Raw genomic sequence first — 15,449 nt, forward strand, 5'->3', positions numbered from 1 at the left:
AATGAACTTACCGCTAATATGGCTGAATTCCTGTCTTCACCACAAAACCTCTGTTATTTGAAGGGAGGTTTTACTCTCCAAAGCAAACACCATTGAGCATCCTAAAACTGAAAGGAAGGACCTGCCCGTAGCACACAACCAAACCGCTAGTGCTCCTTTGCACCCAGGAACTCTTGGGACAGTGAAGAGCAGGAAGGGGGAGATGGGAGAAGGGGGAGCCTACCCAGGACTGGAAGGTAAGAACCTGCAGCTAAGAGGTGAATATGCAGGAGAACAGCCAGCTAGTGTTCCTAAGGTTGGAGTGACAAAGAAGGGAATTTGGTCCACAGTTACCACTAGTAAATAATTGTTCTCATTCCACGTTTTTCCCAGGAATACGTCCTATACATACGCATGCACGTAAAGCAGTATTAGAGGCAGGGGGGGAAACCCACATATTTTAATTATGATTTTATATGTAAAAATTGCAATGAAGGGTGCCAATTTTGTACCAGATGTTGGCCGCTTTGCAGATATCCAGACAGAATGAGTGAGATTTTCCACTCAAGAAACAGACTTGCCTGCCAGCTACTGCTCAAGGGTAATTTCTGTACAATCCTTCTATTTTCAAGTCCTCTTTAATGACATTTCTCTTTCTTTAAGAAACTGAGTCCAAAAGGAGAGAATATTCTTTGAAGATTGATTGCCAAGTTCTGAGCAAGAATAGAGGAAATATTCAAATTTTCCTCAGGTGGAGTAAGCTTCATTAATTCTTTTGATTTACAGAGAGAAGTGAGCTCCAAGAGAGAGGAATCTTTTGGCTTGTGGATCTTGTTTCTTACATTACGCCCATAAAACACAGTTTCCTCTGTGGTCTTCAGACTCTAAGGTACAGCAGGAAGAGAGAACGATTTATCTAACAAAAAAGGCAAAATCTTGAATAATGTTGACAGATTTGTCAGTACTAAGCTATAGCCTTTTGAGTCCTTTACCAGACTTCCTTAGTTCCTTCTATTGTGCAAAGCCCAAAAAAAAAAAGAAGTACTAATCTCATTTCTTGGACAGAGACATGACCTCCAAGATCTCTCTGCCTTCCTCCCTTTGCACAATCCTGGCAACGCATGTCTTCATTTTAAAGCACACTTTTATGTGGACACAGTCAGTAGTCAGAACTCAACAAAAGGATTAATCAGATTAACATTTCTCCTGGGAAACTCACAAAACTACCCAATTTCATCACAGCCCATCTCCCAGGTTTGAAAAGGAACCAGGAGAAGCTGTCCTGCACATAGTGTGGTCTCCATAAGCCACACTTACAGGGGCACTGTTCAACGACATCTCTGTACGTTTTTCTTAGAAGTGGTAACTGCCGAACAACAGATGTCTTGCAATCCAAGATCAAGCACTGGTCTTTGGGCAGCCTTATTTCTGGAATAGGTGAAGCACCTTTGACTTTAACTGAAACTTGTAAGGTTCGGGCAACTAAAATCTTTGGCCCTTTGAAAATAACAGTTTGCATTTCTCACTGATCACCGAGTCAGTCTACAGGATAATCCAAAGGTGAAGTGGATTCCTAGAAAGCAGGCTTCCGGAAGTGGGAAACAGGTTGTCTGGAGCAGTTCATACACCAAGCAAACAATCTTCCTGAATAGTAACCCTTAGAAGCTGACAATCCCTGATGCCCCAGCCATTCTGGGGAGAGAAGGAAAGTAGCAGCTGGCACAGTGATTAGCGGACGATAGCCATATAATCACCCATACGCTCCCCTACGTAAGGAAGCGCCTGATGACTGAGATAAAGCAGACAGGCATTGGCAAGACTGTCAGTGTTTTTCATGCTTTGATTCCGCTAGGAAGAGAGTTCCCAATAATGTATGAGGGCTAGCTAACCAACATTCATTCCACAGCAGGTAGATGAAGCCTTAACTGTCACATGGAGTTCCTACTGTCACCTTAACATTAAGCAGGAGTACCAGCCCTTCTGCAATGACTGCTAACATCCAGGTGATTCTCAAACCTGGAAATCTTGGTTTTCCCTCTAAATTCTTGGTTTTGTAAGCACCTGCACAGATTGGCTCCAACTGCAGGCAGAAAAAGCCTGTGCCTTCATCTTGACTCTTCTGTAGATTTTTTCTTCCAGCAATCTTAAGTTGGAGGTGAAACATTTATGTTTTATCACTTCAGGCAATGGTCCTGTATGACAGCTCTCCTGCATGTTGCAGGGCTAAGCACCATGCTTCTAAAAAAAACCCCAGAATTATCCATATGAAAAAGGTATTGCAAGCATTCTGATGATAGTCCGAAACATGTTCCTACATTCCAGTCATGCTATTGCCTATAATAGTAACAATTTCACAGATTTTTGTTGTTGATAAAGCAAGAAACATTGCATTAACCTCCTTTCAAGTCTTCCATCCACGTCTTCATCATTAAGTCTTCAGTGAATAGGGTAACATCTATCTTCTCTGCAGAAACATACCCTTTCAGAGGCTCCTAATACACAACTCGTATTCAAAGGTGATACAAGTATCTTCCTAATTTAATTTCTGCAAAGGTGAGCTCCTGCAAACCTGTGACATGATTCAGATCATCCTGTTCTGGACAGACATACGGAACCAAACTTAGAAGATTGTCCATAAGCAGCTCTTAGGTCAGTAATCACCAGAAAGGAAACATACACTTTCAGATCACATCTCTTGCTACTAAATTCATAAGGCCTATTATTGGAGCCCTCATGTCTCCTAAAGCTTCTTAAATCAAGCAGTAAAATGGAAAGTGAGCTACATAGTTATACACTTTGTCAGCTGCTTATGGTCCGAGTATTCAGAGACCGCTCATATTGTCCTGATTAAGGAAAACAGTCAGCAGGACTTAAGAACATGCTTAAATTCTGTCATGAATTCAGGTCTGTCATGAATTCTGTCATGGATTAAGGTCTAGATACTCAAGAGTCTAACACCAAGAGTACGGCAAGGGCTCAGACTGCCACCTGCGACAAAGCTGCTTCTTTGACTGCTTCCAAGTCCTAGTCAGGAATACAGAATATAGCCAGCCTTCAGGTATTACAAGCTCCATCAATATCAGCCTAAAAAGTGAATTCCTACACCTCTTACACTGACTAAAAAAAAGGGTGAAAACTGCAATGCAGACCATAATATTTCCTAATCATTTAAACTTCAAAAACTTAATAAAAAGGAGTTACTTTCTTGCAAATTTCTAACAAACTCTTTATTCCAAGTGAAACGGAGCAAATTTTGTCTTTGAACTGCTTGTGTGGGAGGATCCTGTAGAAAAATAACTTATGCACATAAAGACAACCCAAATAAAAGTTACCCAACAGTTTAAGTTGTTGTCTAAGTAAGCATTACTGTACTGCAGGTACGTGTTTCAGTCACATAATGTCTCAAATTCCATGCCATTTTTTTTAAAAGCTAAACATCCAAGTTCTGAAACAAAAGTGAGAATTTAAGTGCTTCTAGGAGCTTTATATAGTTATTGTACCAGAGAAAACAGAATGGTTCTAAATAAGTTTTACCTAGCAGATCTGCTCCTTCATCAACATCTCCGATAACCTCGGACCCTGCTGTGGACAGTTCATGATACAGAGAGTCCGTGTTGATGCCAAATGCTTTGTTCACAATCCCCTGTGTTGGGCTGTTGTTGGAAGGAAAACAAAAACAAAAACCAAGGACTCTCATTACTTGGCAACATTTAAGCTCAAACATTTTTCTCTGAAACAGTGACCATCCCAGACCATTGAGCTCAACCCCCCGAACACACATCCCACCTGTTCACCATGGGCTGATTCAGGGAACGTAAAGAAAAAAGTGTGGTTTATTCCCCATATCAAGGTCAAGTACCTATCATGTACAACCTCAGAGCTCGTCCAGCTGGCTTCCTTTTAAATCACAACAGTTAATGACTATTCAACATTTGACAGAAAAGATTCAACTCACAGAAGCTCTCAGCTCTGACTTTTCAGACTGCAAGGATTCCCATGCTCCTATTAATTTCCATAGCCACCTTAGAGAGCAGTAAGATCAGATCAGGACTCAAATGTTGAAAACAGCAATGGTCTTTTTTCTTCACCAACTAGTAAGTGAAACCAACCTGCAGGGTTAGTTTCTTTTTGGGGTGAGCATGCACTGAAATGCTTCTTCATGTGTCAGCAAAACGTATTTCATTAAAGGTAAATCAAAATTAATGTTTTTTAATCTGTTGTGATTTAACCCCAGCTGTCAACTAAGCACCACACAGCCACTCGCTCACCCTCCCCCCTCAGTGGGATGGGGAAGAGAATCAAAGGGCAAGACTAAGAAAACTCACGGGTTGAGATAAGAACAGTTTAATAATTGAAATAAAATAAAAATTAAAAAAAAAAATTGTAATGAAAACAACAACCACCACCAAAAAAAAAAAAGGAACAAAATCCAGGAAAAACAAATGATGCAAGTGCTCACCATGCACCGAGCAATGCCCAACCCATCCCCGAGCAGCAATCACTGGCCCCCAGCCAACTCCCCCCAGTATATACTGGGCATGACATCATACGGTGTGGGATAGCCCTGGGCTCAGCTGGGGTCGGCTGTCCTGGCCGTGCCCCCTCCCAGCTCCCTGTGCCCCTGGCAGAGCAGGGGGAGCTGAAAGGTCCTTGCCTGGTGTAAGCAACAACTAAACCACCGGTGTGTTACCAACATTCTTCTCATCCTGAATCCAAACCACAGCACCATGCCCGCTCTGAGGGAGAAAACTGACTCTGTCCCAGCCGAAACCAGGACACAATGGTATCATATGAGAGCACATTTCCACCTCTTACTGTCTTTGGCAGCATCAAGAATCTTCCCGCATTTCTTGACGAAACCAACCTGCAGGGTTAGTTTCTTCTTGGGGTGAGCATGCACTGAAATGCTTCTTCATGTGTCAGCAAAACGTATTTCATTAAAGGTAAATCAAAATTAATGTTTTTTAATCTGTTGTGATTTAACCCCAGCTGTCAACTAAGCACCACACAGCCACTCGCTCACCCTCCCCCCTCAGCGGGATGGGGAAGAGAATCAAAGGGCAAGACTAAGAAAACTCACGGGTTGAGATAAGAACAGTTTAATAATTGAAATAAAATAAAATTTAAAAAAAAAAATTGTGATGAAAACAACAACCACCACCAAAAAAAAAAAAAGGAACAAAATCCAGGAAAAACAAATGATGCAAGTGCTCACCATGCACCGAGCAATGCCCAACCCATCCCCGAGCAGCAATCACTGGCCCCCAGCCAACTCCCCCCAGTATATACTGGGCATGACATCATACGGTGTGGGATAGCCCTGGGCTCAGCTGGGGTCGGCTGTCCTGGCCGTGCCCCCTCCCAGCTCCCTGTGCCCCTGGCAGAGCAGGGGGAGCTGAAAGGTCCTTGCCTGGTGTAAGCAACAACTAAACCATCAGTGTGTTACCAACATTCTTCTCATCCTGAATCCAAACCACAGCACCATGCCCGCTCTGAGGGAGAAAACTGACTCTGTCCCAGCCGAAACCAGGACACAATGGTATCATATGAGAGCACATTTCCACCTCTTACTGTCTTTGGCAGCATCAAGAATCTTCCCGCATTTCTTGACAGTCTCATGGCTCAAGCAGAAAATAGCTTTTACAGGAGGTGAGAGTGAGGCAACCTCTGGGATTGTCATTGCCTACTCTAAAAAATGGTCTTCATGTGAGTATAAATACTTCTAAGTGCCCTGCCCTGTATGAGGGGAATCAGCCACCAGGAAGAGAATCTGGGCAATTTTTCCAGCAGTCCAACAGAAAGGTCAGTACCACTGGAGGTTATCTCGAGTTGTGTGGCTTCATTCTGAGATAAATCAGGTCCCAGTGATAAAGCCTGGAGGTTACAAATGGGGTACAGTAGCTGCTCTGATATTGCAGTTACAGCACATTGCAGAGAAAAAGAAAAAAAAATGGCTTTTTTCAATTACAGAAAAATTACAGCAACCCAGACATGTGAGAGCACTGAGGGTGCCGTGGCTGTACCACAATTAATCAGCTCACACAGTCTAAGGGATAGCAAAAGTGAGAAGAAGCAACCAGCACTCAGTGTCTGACCTGAAGACCCAATTCAGGTTGCACCTACCCCTTCAGCACTTAATTTTCTGAAGCTGTACAGATCTCGAAAGCATTCTGCTTTTAAAGCAGCAAGCACACTGCTGAGCAGCTCCAGAGGTAGCTTGTGTCTCCTGTAGCTTCCATCTCACTGCCTGGATCAGAGATCACTGCCTGAAGAGTGCAGCAATCCCAGTGCAGCAACCCTCTCTGTTCCCTTTTTTTCCTTGGGTTTGGCCAATTTTTCATCTGATCTCATCAGCCACTTTTGTCCTCCCCACAGAGCTGTTTCAGCTACCTAGATTCCTCCTGCCTCTGACCCTAAAAATTGTCTGTGCATCCTACATATTCTGAGGGGAGCTTAACGGTATGTGGTTTCACATTGAGAAATGCATCTGTTACTGCTGCTCATACCCTTCTTGATGAGGGTGCTCAACAGGGGGAATCCATTCCAGATTTGGACTCTTAGAAAACCTTGCTCTAACTTTGTTAGGGTATTATCTTCTGTATACCTGTCAGAGTTAGGGGATTATTTTTTGCTGGCATAGTGCCAAATTACCCACTGGATGAGGGTAAAAATTAATGAATCCTGTAAAATTAACCACCAGACCTTAGTAAAAATAAATCAAGGTACCTAGACTAATAATTCTAGACTAATACATGCCTCACAGAAATATGGTGGCCAAATTAATAGTCATTAGGGAGCCTCCTATTTAGCACAAAAGTGGTGATGGATAGGAACCAGAGCAGCACAGTAGTTCAGTAAAACTCTGCTAATTCAGAGGACTCTGTTGAGGTCCTGAGTGCCTTGATGGGTCAAAATTGCACCTAGGACCTACACCCACCCACTGGTCCAAGGGATCCCTTTAAGCTCAGGCCTGCGCCTTCGGTCCTTCTCTGAGCTACACTATAGGTCTACCTGTCTTCAGCCCTGTCTCCTGCTGCTCATGGGTAGCACCGGGACCTAATTCATCCCCTTGCCTTGCCTGGGGCTGCTGATGGAGCTTGCTATCAGTGCTCTGCCCTCTCTGCTCAGAACCTGCGGGACTGAGATCGCTGGGCTATGCCTGCTTGTTCTTCCTCCTGGAGCAGCCCTGCTCCTGCTCCTCAAATACTTGAAAAAAATAAAACTGAAAAAAGCTTGATGTTTTAAAACTGATTTCAGAACTGATCTCTTATTAGATGAATGCATCTCTTCCGTCTTCCTGATAGCTTAAGTCCATGTCCCCTTTGCCCGTCTTAAACCTTTTGTTGCTCCTTCTCCCTGTCTTCCCTGTTCCAGTACAGCAAACAAGCCCAGTTCTGGGTCAGCCGGACAGATCCTTCTGCAGATTACTTGCCGGACATTTGCCTTCTCTGAGGAACTCAAAGAAGGTCAGGACCTCTTATATTCATGCTAGGCAGAATATATGGACTTTCTCACACAGCTGCATCTTGAACCCATGTGAGCCACAGGATCCATTCCTCACTCCTCATAAAACCAAGTCTAAGGCCACACAGTGAAAAGTCACAACCAATACCTGTTACCACTGCGTTCCAGGCGGGGGTCTTGACACATATCCAGCTCTGGAGTAGAGTCTATGATGTCCTGAACATCGGACCACTCATCGCTGCTGCCCATTCCTAAGTAAGACAATACATATGATCGATAGGATCAGGACTTTCACAGGATGGTGTTCCTTGAAGGGACTTTTGCAGCTCTGAATATCAAGGTTTCAAAACTTCATGGTTCAAAATCTTAAAATAGAACAGAAAATGCACCAGTGCTGGGAAGGTGCCCTCACAATTCCAGAGCAGGAGGACCATAAGCATTCCCTCCCTGCCATCACACCAGAGTGTCACCAAGGTCATTGGCCTGAATCCCCATCAGAATGTGATAACTAGAAGTACTTCATCTGTTAAAATAAATTCCAAATAAACTTTTTATCTGTCAGTAAAGACTCTTCCATCACCATGCAGCTTTAGCTGAGAACGAAGGCATTGGTGATTTTCTGTACAGCTTCACAGAGATCACTGTAGTTATGAACTGGCACTATTTAGTTTGAACAGAAGTAATTTTTCAATACAAATTCTCAAGTCTGCAACTGGTTTAGATACCCATCACAGTGAGATTTCACTTAAAAACTGATACATGAAATCTACTCTGGTTTCTGTATAATCTACAGCCTGAAGTCAGTATTTAAGGAAGGAGCCTCCTCCTCTTGCTAAGTCACACTTAGTGGATACCGAACTGTTCAAAAGCTCAGACTTGCACCTACTCTAAACAAACATGAACACACTGTCCGTTCATGCAAGAAATTCCTGAAGGATTAAAGACCTAATTTGTAACCTACATCAGTCCCTCACTAGTGTTAGAAGTGAAATTTCTGACCTTTCCAAACGGCCTCAGTAGCCAAATACACAAAGTCCATGACAGCTGCAGTGTTGATTTTATTCTTTTAGGCTGGCACTATGCACCAGCTGGCAACAAATGCCGTGCTTGAAGACAAAGCGTGATGTGTATCTGTTGCCAAAGCAGGCATCTATACACCAGTGGTTCTCAAGCTCACAGAAACAGAGAGTTCCTTTTCTTTATTTTTTCAAGCTGGGAAGCTTTTCTGCAAATACCTTTGAGTACCTTTTTTTGGTAGTTCAGCTCTAAGGCATTTGCATCACTGACAGACATTTTAATTATAGATGCATAAAGTACATAATTAAAATTCAAGTATCTCAGCATGGAGATCTGATTTTGCATTATGTGTGAGAAATAGCTGAAAGGTTGAATATGCAGAGCACGTAGGAAAGATATGACTATCTGCCTCGAGCAGATTCCACAGTATGACACTTCCACCAAGAAGAAAGAAGCTTCCACATGCACAATGACTTCAGAGTTGCACACGTGTAGAAGAGAGCAGCCTTTGACTCAAAAAGCTATTGATTGTAAACGAACTTGTAAAGCAACAACTGTAAAAATAAGAGTAAGTATTTATAGGGCATTCCAACTACTGACATCTGTGCTCAGTTTCTCTGACACCAATGCCTACACCGACTTGCCTCGGCCAGGATCACCGAACTGATCACGATTTAATAGCTATGCAGAAGCCACACGCTTTTATGGAGAACTACGCTAGTTTCTGTGACCCTGGGACCCCCTCAGCTGCTAATATCAGTGCAGAACGGGACTCAGTCACGACAATTCTCATTCAAATGCTACAACAAAAGATGTTACATGTTGGTTTATAGTCTGAATTTGCTAGAAACCAGCTTGTGAATGTTAGCAGAGGAATTTCACCTGTATTACTTAGGAAAAAAGATGATGATCTGTTTCAGATGCTAACCTTGGAGACCTTTGCTGCCTCCTGTGCTCCTGCACAGACTTCCCTGAGGATCTTTCGCTAGTTTTACAGTCCTTTTGTATGTACGTTTGAGACCTTTAAACCAGACCACTTCTCATTTCCGAAGGCTGCTGCAAGTCTAAATGCAATACAGGCTGGGAGTTGCTCAGATACAACACTGGCACAGCTATATTAAAAGGCACAGAAAGGGCCTTTTATCCTGTTATTACACCGTTTTCTTTACTTAACCAGCCTGGTGCTAAAGGCTTAGGTGATGGCTTTCCTGACAAGAAATCGTGCATTCAAATTATTAAAGGACTTCGGGAAGTTGAGAGAAAACAACCGTAACTTCCAAAGATTTGTGGGGTTTCTTATACGAGAAATAGACTGAAAGAAAAGAGCTTATTTAGCTGAGAAAAACAGTTGGGTATAATTGCTGTATTTAAACACATCAAGGTTTGGGATAAACACATAGAAGGGAAAATAATTATTTAACTTGACTGACAAATCTGGTGTATGAATAACTGGATATAAAAGACTTAGGAATAAATCCAGAGAGAAAACTAAATGGAAGCTTCTAACTATCGTATCGATGAGGTCCAGAAACAGCTTTCCAAAGGCTCAGTTAGACCAGGATGGGACTTGACTGTTGATGAAAGAGTTGTATGACATGGATGAATTCAGCTGCAGGGGACTGAACTCAATAAGCTACTTCCATCCTGTGTGTTTGTGAAACTACTCATATGACTGACGCTTTAAAAATTTCCTACCCAGAAAACTGCTAACATCCAATTAGCACGTATCTTTGAGGTAAGGCTACCTCAAATTCTGTACTTATGAAGCTGATTACCGCTCAGTCTCCCAGCCTCTTCCTGCAACAGAAGGACACATGCACTCAGAAGTCAATTACTTTAACGACCACGTACACAAGCTCCAGCTTCCATACCTATGCTGACATTCCTCATCTCCTGCGTGACCTGGACTTCCATGTTCCGGCTGTTCCGCTTTTCTCGAGCCCTCTTATTGCTCTTGGTCGTGCCATTGTATTCACTGATGGGCTGGATGCTCTCATTCAAGGGTGTGACGGCAGCAGAGGGCACAGATGACGTGGGAGTGTTGGACTTGGTTCCAGTGGTGCTCGGTGTGGCAGCTGCTGAGGACTGCCCGGACTCCGACATTTCATCTTGGGGGCACTATGACAATTCCAAGGTGGGGGAAGAACAAAAAGCAAAAAGCACAGCTATACATCTCAATTAATCTCCCATTTGTTGGTGTATGGCTGCCTTAAAGCATTATGGAGAATGAGTCTTGCTTGCTGTACCAGCTACATGTCCAGCGCCTGCTGGTGACAGTAGGGACTGCAATCACAATGAAGCAGTGAGTTCTCATGCTGAACTCAGCAAGCAAATCCCACCTGTGAAAGAACCGATATCCTTCCTCCTTTACTACTAAACACTGTTCTTCCCACGTCACATCAGTATGTGATCTCTTCACTATGCATCTCAGGAAAGGTGGCCTTACAAGTGAAAAGCACCTGCAGCTTGCACTGGCTATGGTGGAAGCTGAAGGGCTTTGGCACTTGCAGTAAGCAAAGGCCAGTGCTTTCCAAGACTGGAAGGCAACATGGATATTGCTTGGGAAGGAGTTGAAGTGGCCTCCTAGAGGTCTTGCATGATGCCATTACTGTAAGCCATCAACACAACCTGGATGAGAGAACAGCAAAGGGGCTTTGATACTGAACTGCAGAAGCAAAGCAGATACCGAGCTGTTATGGTCTGACTTTGCGAGTGCAGGAGACCTGTCCCCCAACACCACCTTATGCAGAAGCCAGCCAGGCATGGGTCCAGCTTGACAACACAGTAGAAACAGGTGTGGTCTCCCCAAGTCCAAATGATAGGACAAGAGGACCCAAGAATTCAAAAATCAGAAGCTGACAAATTAACATAGGAGATGGATTCCCAATGTGAAATGCGCACAAATGGCTCTCAGTTTTACAGACGTTACAGCCCCATTTCTTGTAATACCACCTCTTGAAAAACATGGGAGACTTTCAAGACTCTGTCAGGATTTTATACTGTGACCCTTGTTTGTCAATTAAAACAGCACTGCTTCACAGTCAGCCAATTAACGTCTTGACCAACGCTGTGATCACTCCCAGACCCAAATGAGATCTCCCCATTCTTCATGGCAGCCCACTAATTAGTCCACTAATTACTGTCTGCAGGGAGATGACAAAATTAATATTGAGAGTTATGTGTGACAATGAGTTGCAATTGGGTGCAGTGACATTCAGCATCTGCACGTCCAGGCCCAGCTTTAATCTTTAGTACTTGCCTCTCCTCTCCCGTGCAAGTACTAGAGGGATCCTGCTGCTGCTCAGAGGCTGCTCTGAGCCTCCCAGCCTTGGAGCTGTCACACTGTTTCACTTCACTAATTTGGAAGTCTCAGTCTCTTGTTTTAATAATAACTTTACAACATGACAAAAAAAAAAAATCAAAATAGCATGAGAGAGAAGACTGAAAAGAATGGTGACTTAACCCTTTGCAGCCGTATTTTTTTTTTTTTTTTAAATCTGGAACATTATTAGGATCTTCCTTTAATTAGACTGGCCTCTACATGCTCATCTTAAAATACCCTGTTGTATTGCACTGTGTCAGAGGTTTTATGTTGCATCTGAGCATTTGTATTGGAAATGTAAGATTCTTTAAAGCTGCATTACCATTAAATCTGATCCACATTTTGTATACAGTTCCTGCATTGTCAGTCCGAACAGCACCCACATTCCCACACGGACATTCACATCATCTCTCTGCGCATTTGTTGATTTTAGCAACAAGACTGAGATGGGGACTTTTCACTTAGGCTGCTACATGTGACAACCTCTAGTTCATATTCCTGTTTCAGGAGCTACTTTCCTAATATGTAAGGACAAAAATCAAAGCAGGTTTTTCAGAACAAGTATGATCCAGTAAGCCTCGTACTACTTCCACTGCAGTTTGCCTGCTGTGATTTCTAACGTACAGAGGGACAAAGAGTATCAAGTGTGAAGTGCAACCATAAAACCTCTCTCCCTAAACAAAACTTCTGTTGGATGAAAGGATTCAGAGATGTTCTTGTACCCACTGTAAGTCTGTAAGCATAACCATATATAACCATATATAAGCATAAGTTCATGAGCATCTCAGCACTGTACAGGAGACATCCAGGTGGGTCCACATGTCAGTCCTTTTTCTTAGGAACTAGATGTCATTCAGACAGCCTGTACCATCAGGGCCTATGGGGTGATACTTTTATCAGAGACAGCCCGTCACGTCTTGTTTATTGACATAATCTTCCCCTCACGCAGAACACACTAGTGAGTAATCACCCCGGTCTTTCACTTATTCTTTGGTTATACATTCCAGTTTTATATTTACCTAGAAAACATACTTTATCAACCTACCAGCCTGCACTGAAGAAATTCCTCCCAAATGTAAATAGTACTAAGGTGCTCCTCTTCACAGTCCAGAAGCTCTATTAATCTCTGCTGGTGTCGTCCTTCTATTGTCCAGAGTGCTTCACCAATGCTAAGCATTCCGCTAAGTGTACGGCTCTCCTCTACAGCGTAGGAGGCATTCTCCATAACCCATAGCTCACCCAAAGAATACTCTCCACAACCACCACTTACCTACAGCCATACCTGTCAACCTCCTAAACATCAACTGTGTAGTAGTGACCTCCAAAATGCATTGCAAAGGCCCAACATTCATAGCAGTCATATGTCACCATGAGAAGCCACAACTGTGTGGTTATAACACTGAAAGCATAGTACATAAAAACAAAAATGTTAAGGACTTTCATCTCCAAAACATTATATAAAATAAATGTACAACTGAATGCAAAAATAAAATAATGACAGAAACTAAAACAAAATAATAAGTATACAAGGACACTTAAAATATAACTACAGTATGGCCCCATGAAGAAAGAAAACTCGTCAGAAGAGTCAGGATATACATACTGGGGTGGTGAGTCATGTGTGTGCAGTTGATGTCAGGGAAATATCAGAGCTGCTAAGAAGAGGCGAGGAGTGCATGAGCAGCACTGCTGAGATTTCAGTCATGCAGAACATTGAAGAAATAGCATTCCAGTCAGAGAGCGTGCAAGAAGCTTGCAGGAGGAAAAGTCTCCATTTCAAATGGCAAATCTAGTAAGTCAGTCAATCACATCCTTTAATTATTCATAGGTTTGCTCCATATTCTTAGGAACTCCTCCGTAACACGCTACCCCATCCAAGTCTTCCACAGCCCATGCTCTCTCTTACTCCATCCTACCAGCTAGCATCCTTAAACCCAGCGTCCCACTTCCAAGTTTCCCTAACGAGCATCAGCGCCAATCCCAGCACTACCCGTCAGAGGCATTTGGAGTAGCACACTACTTCTTCTGCACGATGCTTCCTTGTAACCAGAAACAGATTTTTTTGCCCGACACCACCACCACCAAATCACTAAGAGAACCAGTCATTAACCCTCCATTACCTGAACTTGGGCATCAAAGCTTCCAATTTATCTGGGTTCCTGCTACATTCTCCTGCAATGCAGATGCTGGGTTATCAGTGAGATCCACTCAAGTTCTTTCAGAAGTTCTGCAATGGTACCGCTTAACGAATTACACCTTAGCAAGCCTGTGGAAGATGGATCTAATCCTGACATCCTCACAGCTCTTCTCTAAAAACATCCTCCCTGCTGCACACGCCTGGTCGCTAGAGAGCTCGAGGGCATGGTCACACTGTAGTGTGCAGCACTGCCTGGAGACCCCAAGGAATAAACGGGTTCCAGAGCCAGAAGCAGGTTGATCTCTGTGCGTTTTGATTGCTGCCTCTGTCCCTGCAGCAGTGTTGTGTTGGCACAACGCTAGTTGGAAGAAACACATTCATCCTCTATCTTCATTTCCACCATCCTTAATTGCATTATTGTACTGTGGCATCGCTATTCCCTAATTCCAGGCAAAGCTCTCCAGAAATGACTGCAGGACCTGACTGGCATTCTGCAAGTTGCTGCATTTCCCAAACTTCTGTGCCTCTAACACTACAGCAGGGCTTGGGTTCCAAGAACAGTCTCCATCCTATCCAAAGTTCTTGCTTTTGGATTTCTGACTTCCATGATAGCAGAGGGCTGACAAAGTGCTATGGTTTGTGCTGTTCTAGGCCTGGCTACTTTACAAAGGGGAGGCTGCTGCTTTGTTTTCTGCGTAAATTTTGAATTTGTGTAAATTTCTTGTCTAAATTTCTTCATCAAGGAGGCCACTCCTGCAGAGTCCCTCAAGCCAAAGTACCATTAATGTAACCTAGAGACAAGCAGAATGGGTACAACAACAAGTTGCGCTTTTTCTTTCCTTGGTTTCTTCCCTCTTCTTTGCCTTTACTGCCTCAATGTCTATTACAGGATTCGTGATTTACAGCTTCTCAAAAGGAGACCAGTCCTTAGAAGTAACATATAAGACACCCAATGGTCTACAAATTCCAGGCAGAGAGAAAGTAAATTTTATCAGACACTTCTGAAGCACACCAGAAGCTCTGTGAGATACTGGTAGACATACTGCAAGCTGTGCTGGGTAGATGCACCGCTGGCTCTCAGGCCTGTCACCAGGCATTTGTGGAACATCATTCAAAGAGAGGAATTTGGTGGGATCCTGAGCACAAAGCCTGTGAGAAGTCTACAGGCACAGCTCATGGGAAATGTGGGTCACCATGCGTATTCTAAACTGTAAACAATTGCAGTGAGCTGCCAGCTCAGAGTATGTCTGGGCCTCAGGGTTCAGACCCATCTCTGGATGGTAGAGCAGAGTACCACAAGCAACAGCCAGAACCATGCAGCTGCTCCAGGACAGTTGCAATGCTGTGAGCTTTTTGGCAAGCCCCAGTGCAGAAGGCAGCGCACTGAAGGTAACAAGTGTAACGAAGGTAGACAGTGCAAGTCTAGAGCAATGACTAGATACATGAGGAACTGAAGACCTTGAAGCACAGTGCAAGACTTGGGCATCCAGAGAGGATTAGGAACCCTTTTTACTGAAGACAGGTATACCA

General features: G+C 43.4%; 1 protein-coding gene across 1 annotated transcript in view; it reads right to left on the reverse strand.

Annotated features, from left to right (window-relative positions):
• Positions 1 to 15,449, reverse strand: part of MAPK8IP3 (mitogen-activated protein kinase 8 interacting protein 3) — a 57,027-nt gene that overhangs the window by 29,596 nt on the left and 11,982 nt on the right. The window contains exons 7-9 of the mRNA XM_035889345.1: positions 10,332 to 10,578; positions 7,592 to 7,694; positions 3,514 to 3,632 (exon numbers count right to left, since the gene is read on the reverse strand). Of these exons, the coding sequence (XP_035745238.1) occupies positions 3,514 to 3,632; positions 7,592 to 7,694; positions 10,332 to 10,578 (469 nt within the window). The remainder of the gene's footprint in view (positions 1 to 3,513; positions 3,633 to 7,591; positions 7,695 to 10,331; positions 10,579 to 15,449) is intronic.

Source organism: Egretta garzetta, unplaced genomic scaffold (assembly GCF_000687185.1).
Source record: "Egretta garzetta isolate BGI_Z169 unplaced genomic scaffold, ASM68718v1 scaffold452, whole genome shotgun sequence".
NCBI classification, from domain to species: Eukaryota; Metazoa; Chordata; class Aves; order Pelecaniformes; family Ardeidae; genus Egretta; species Egretta garzetta.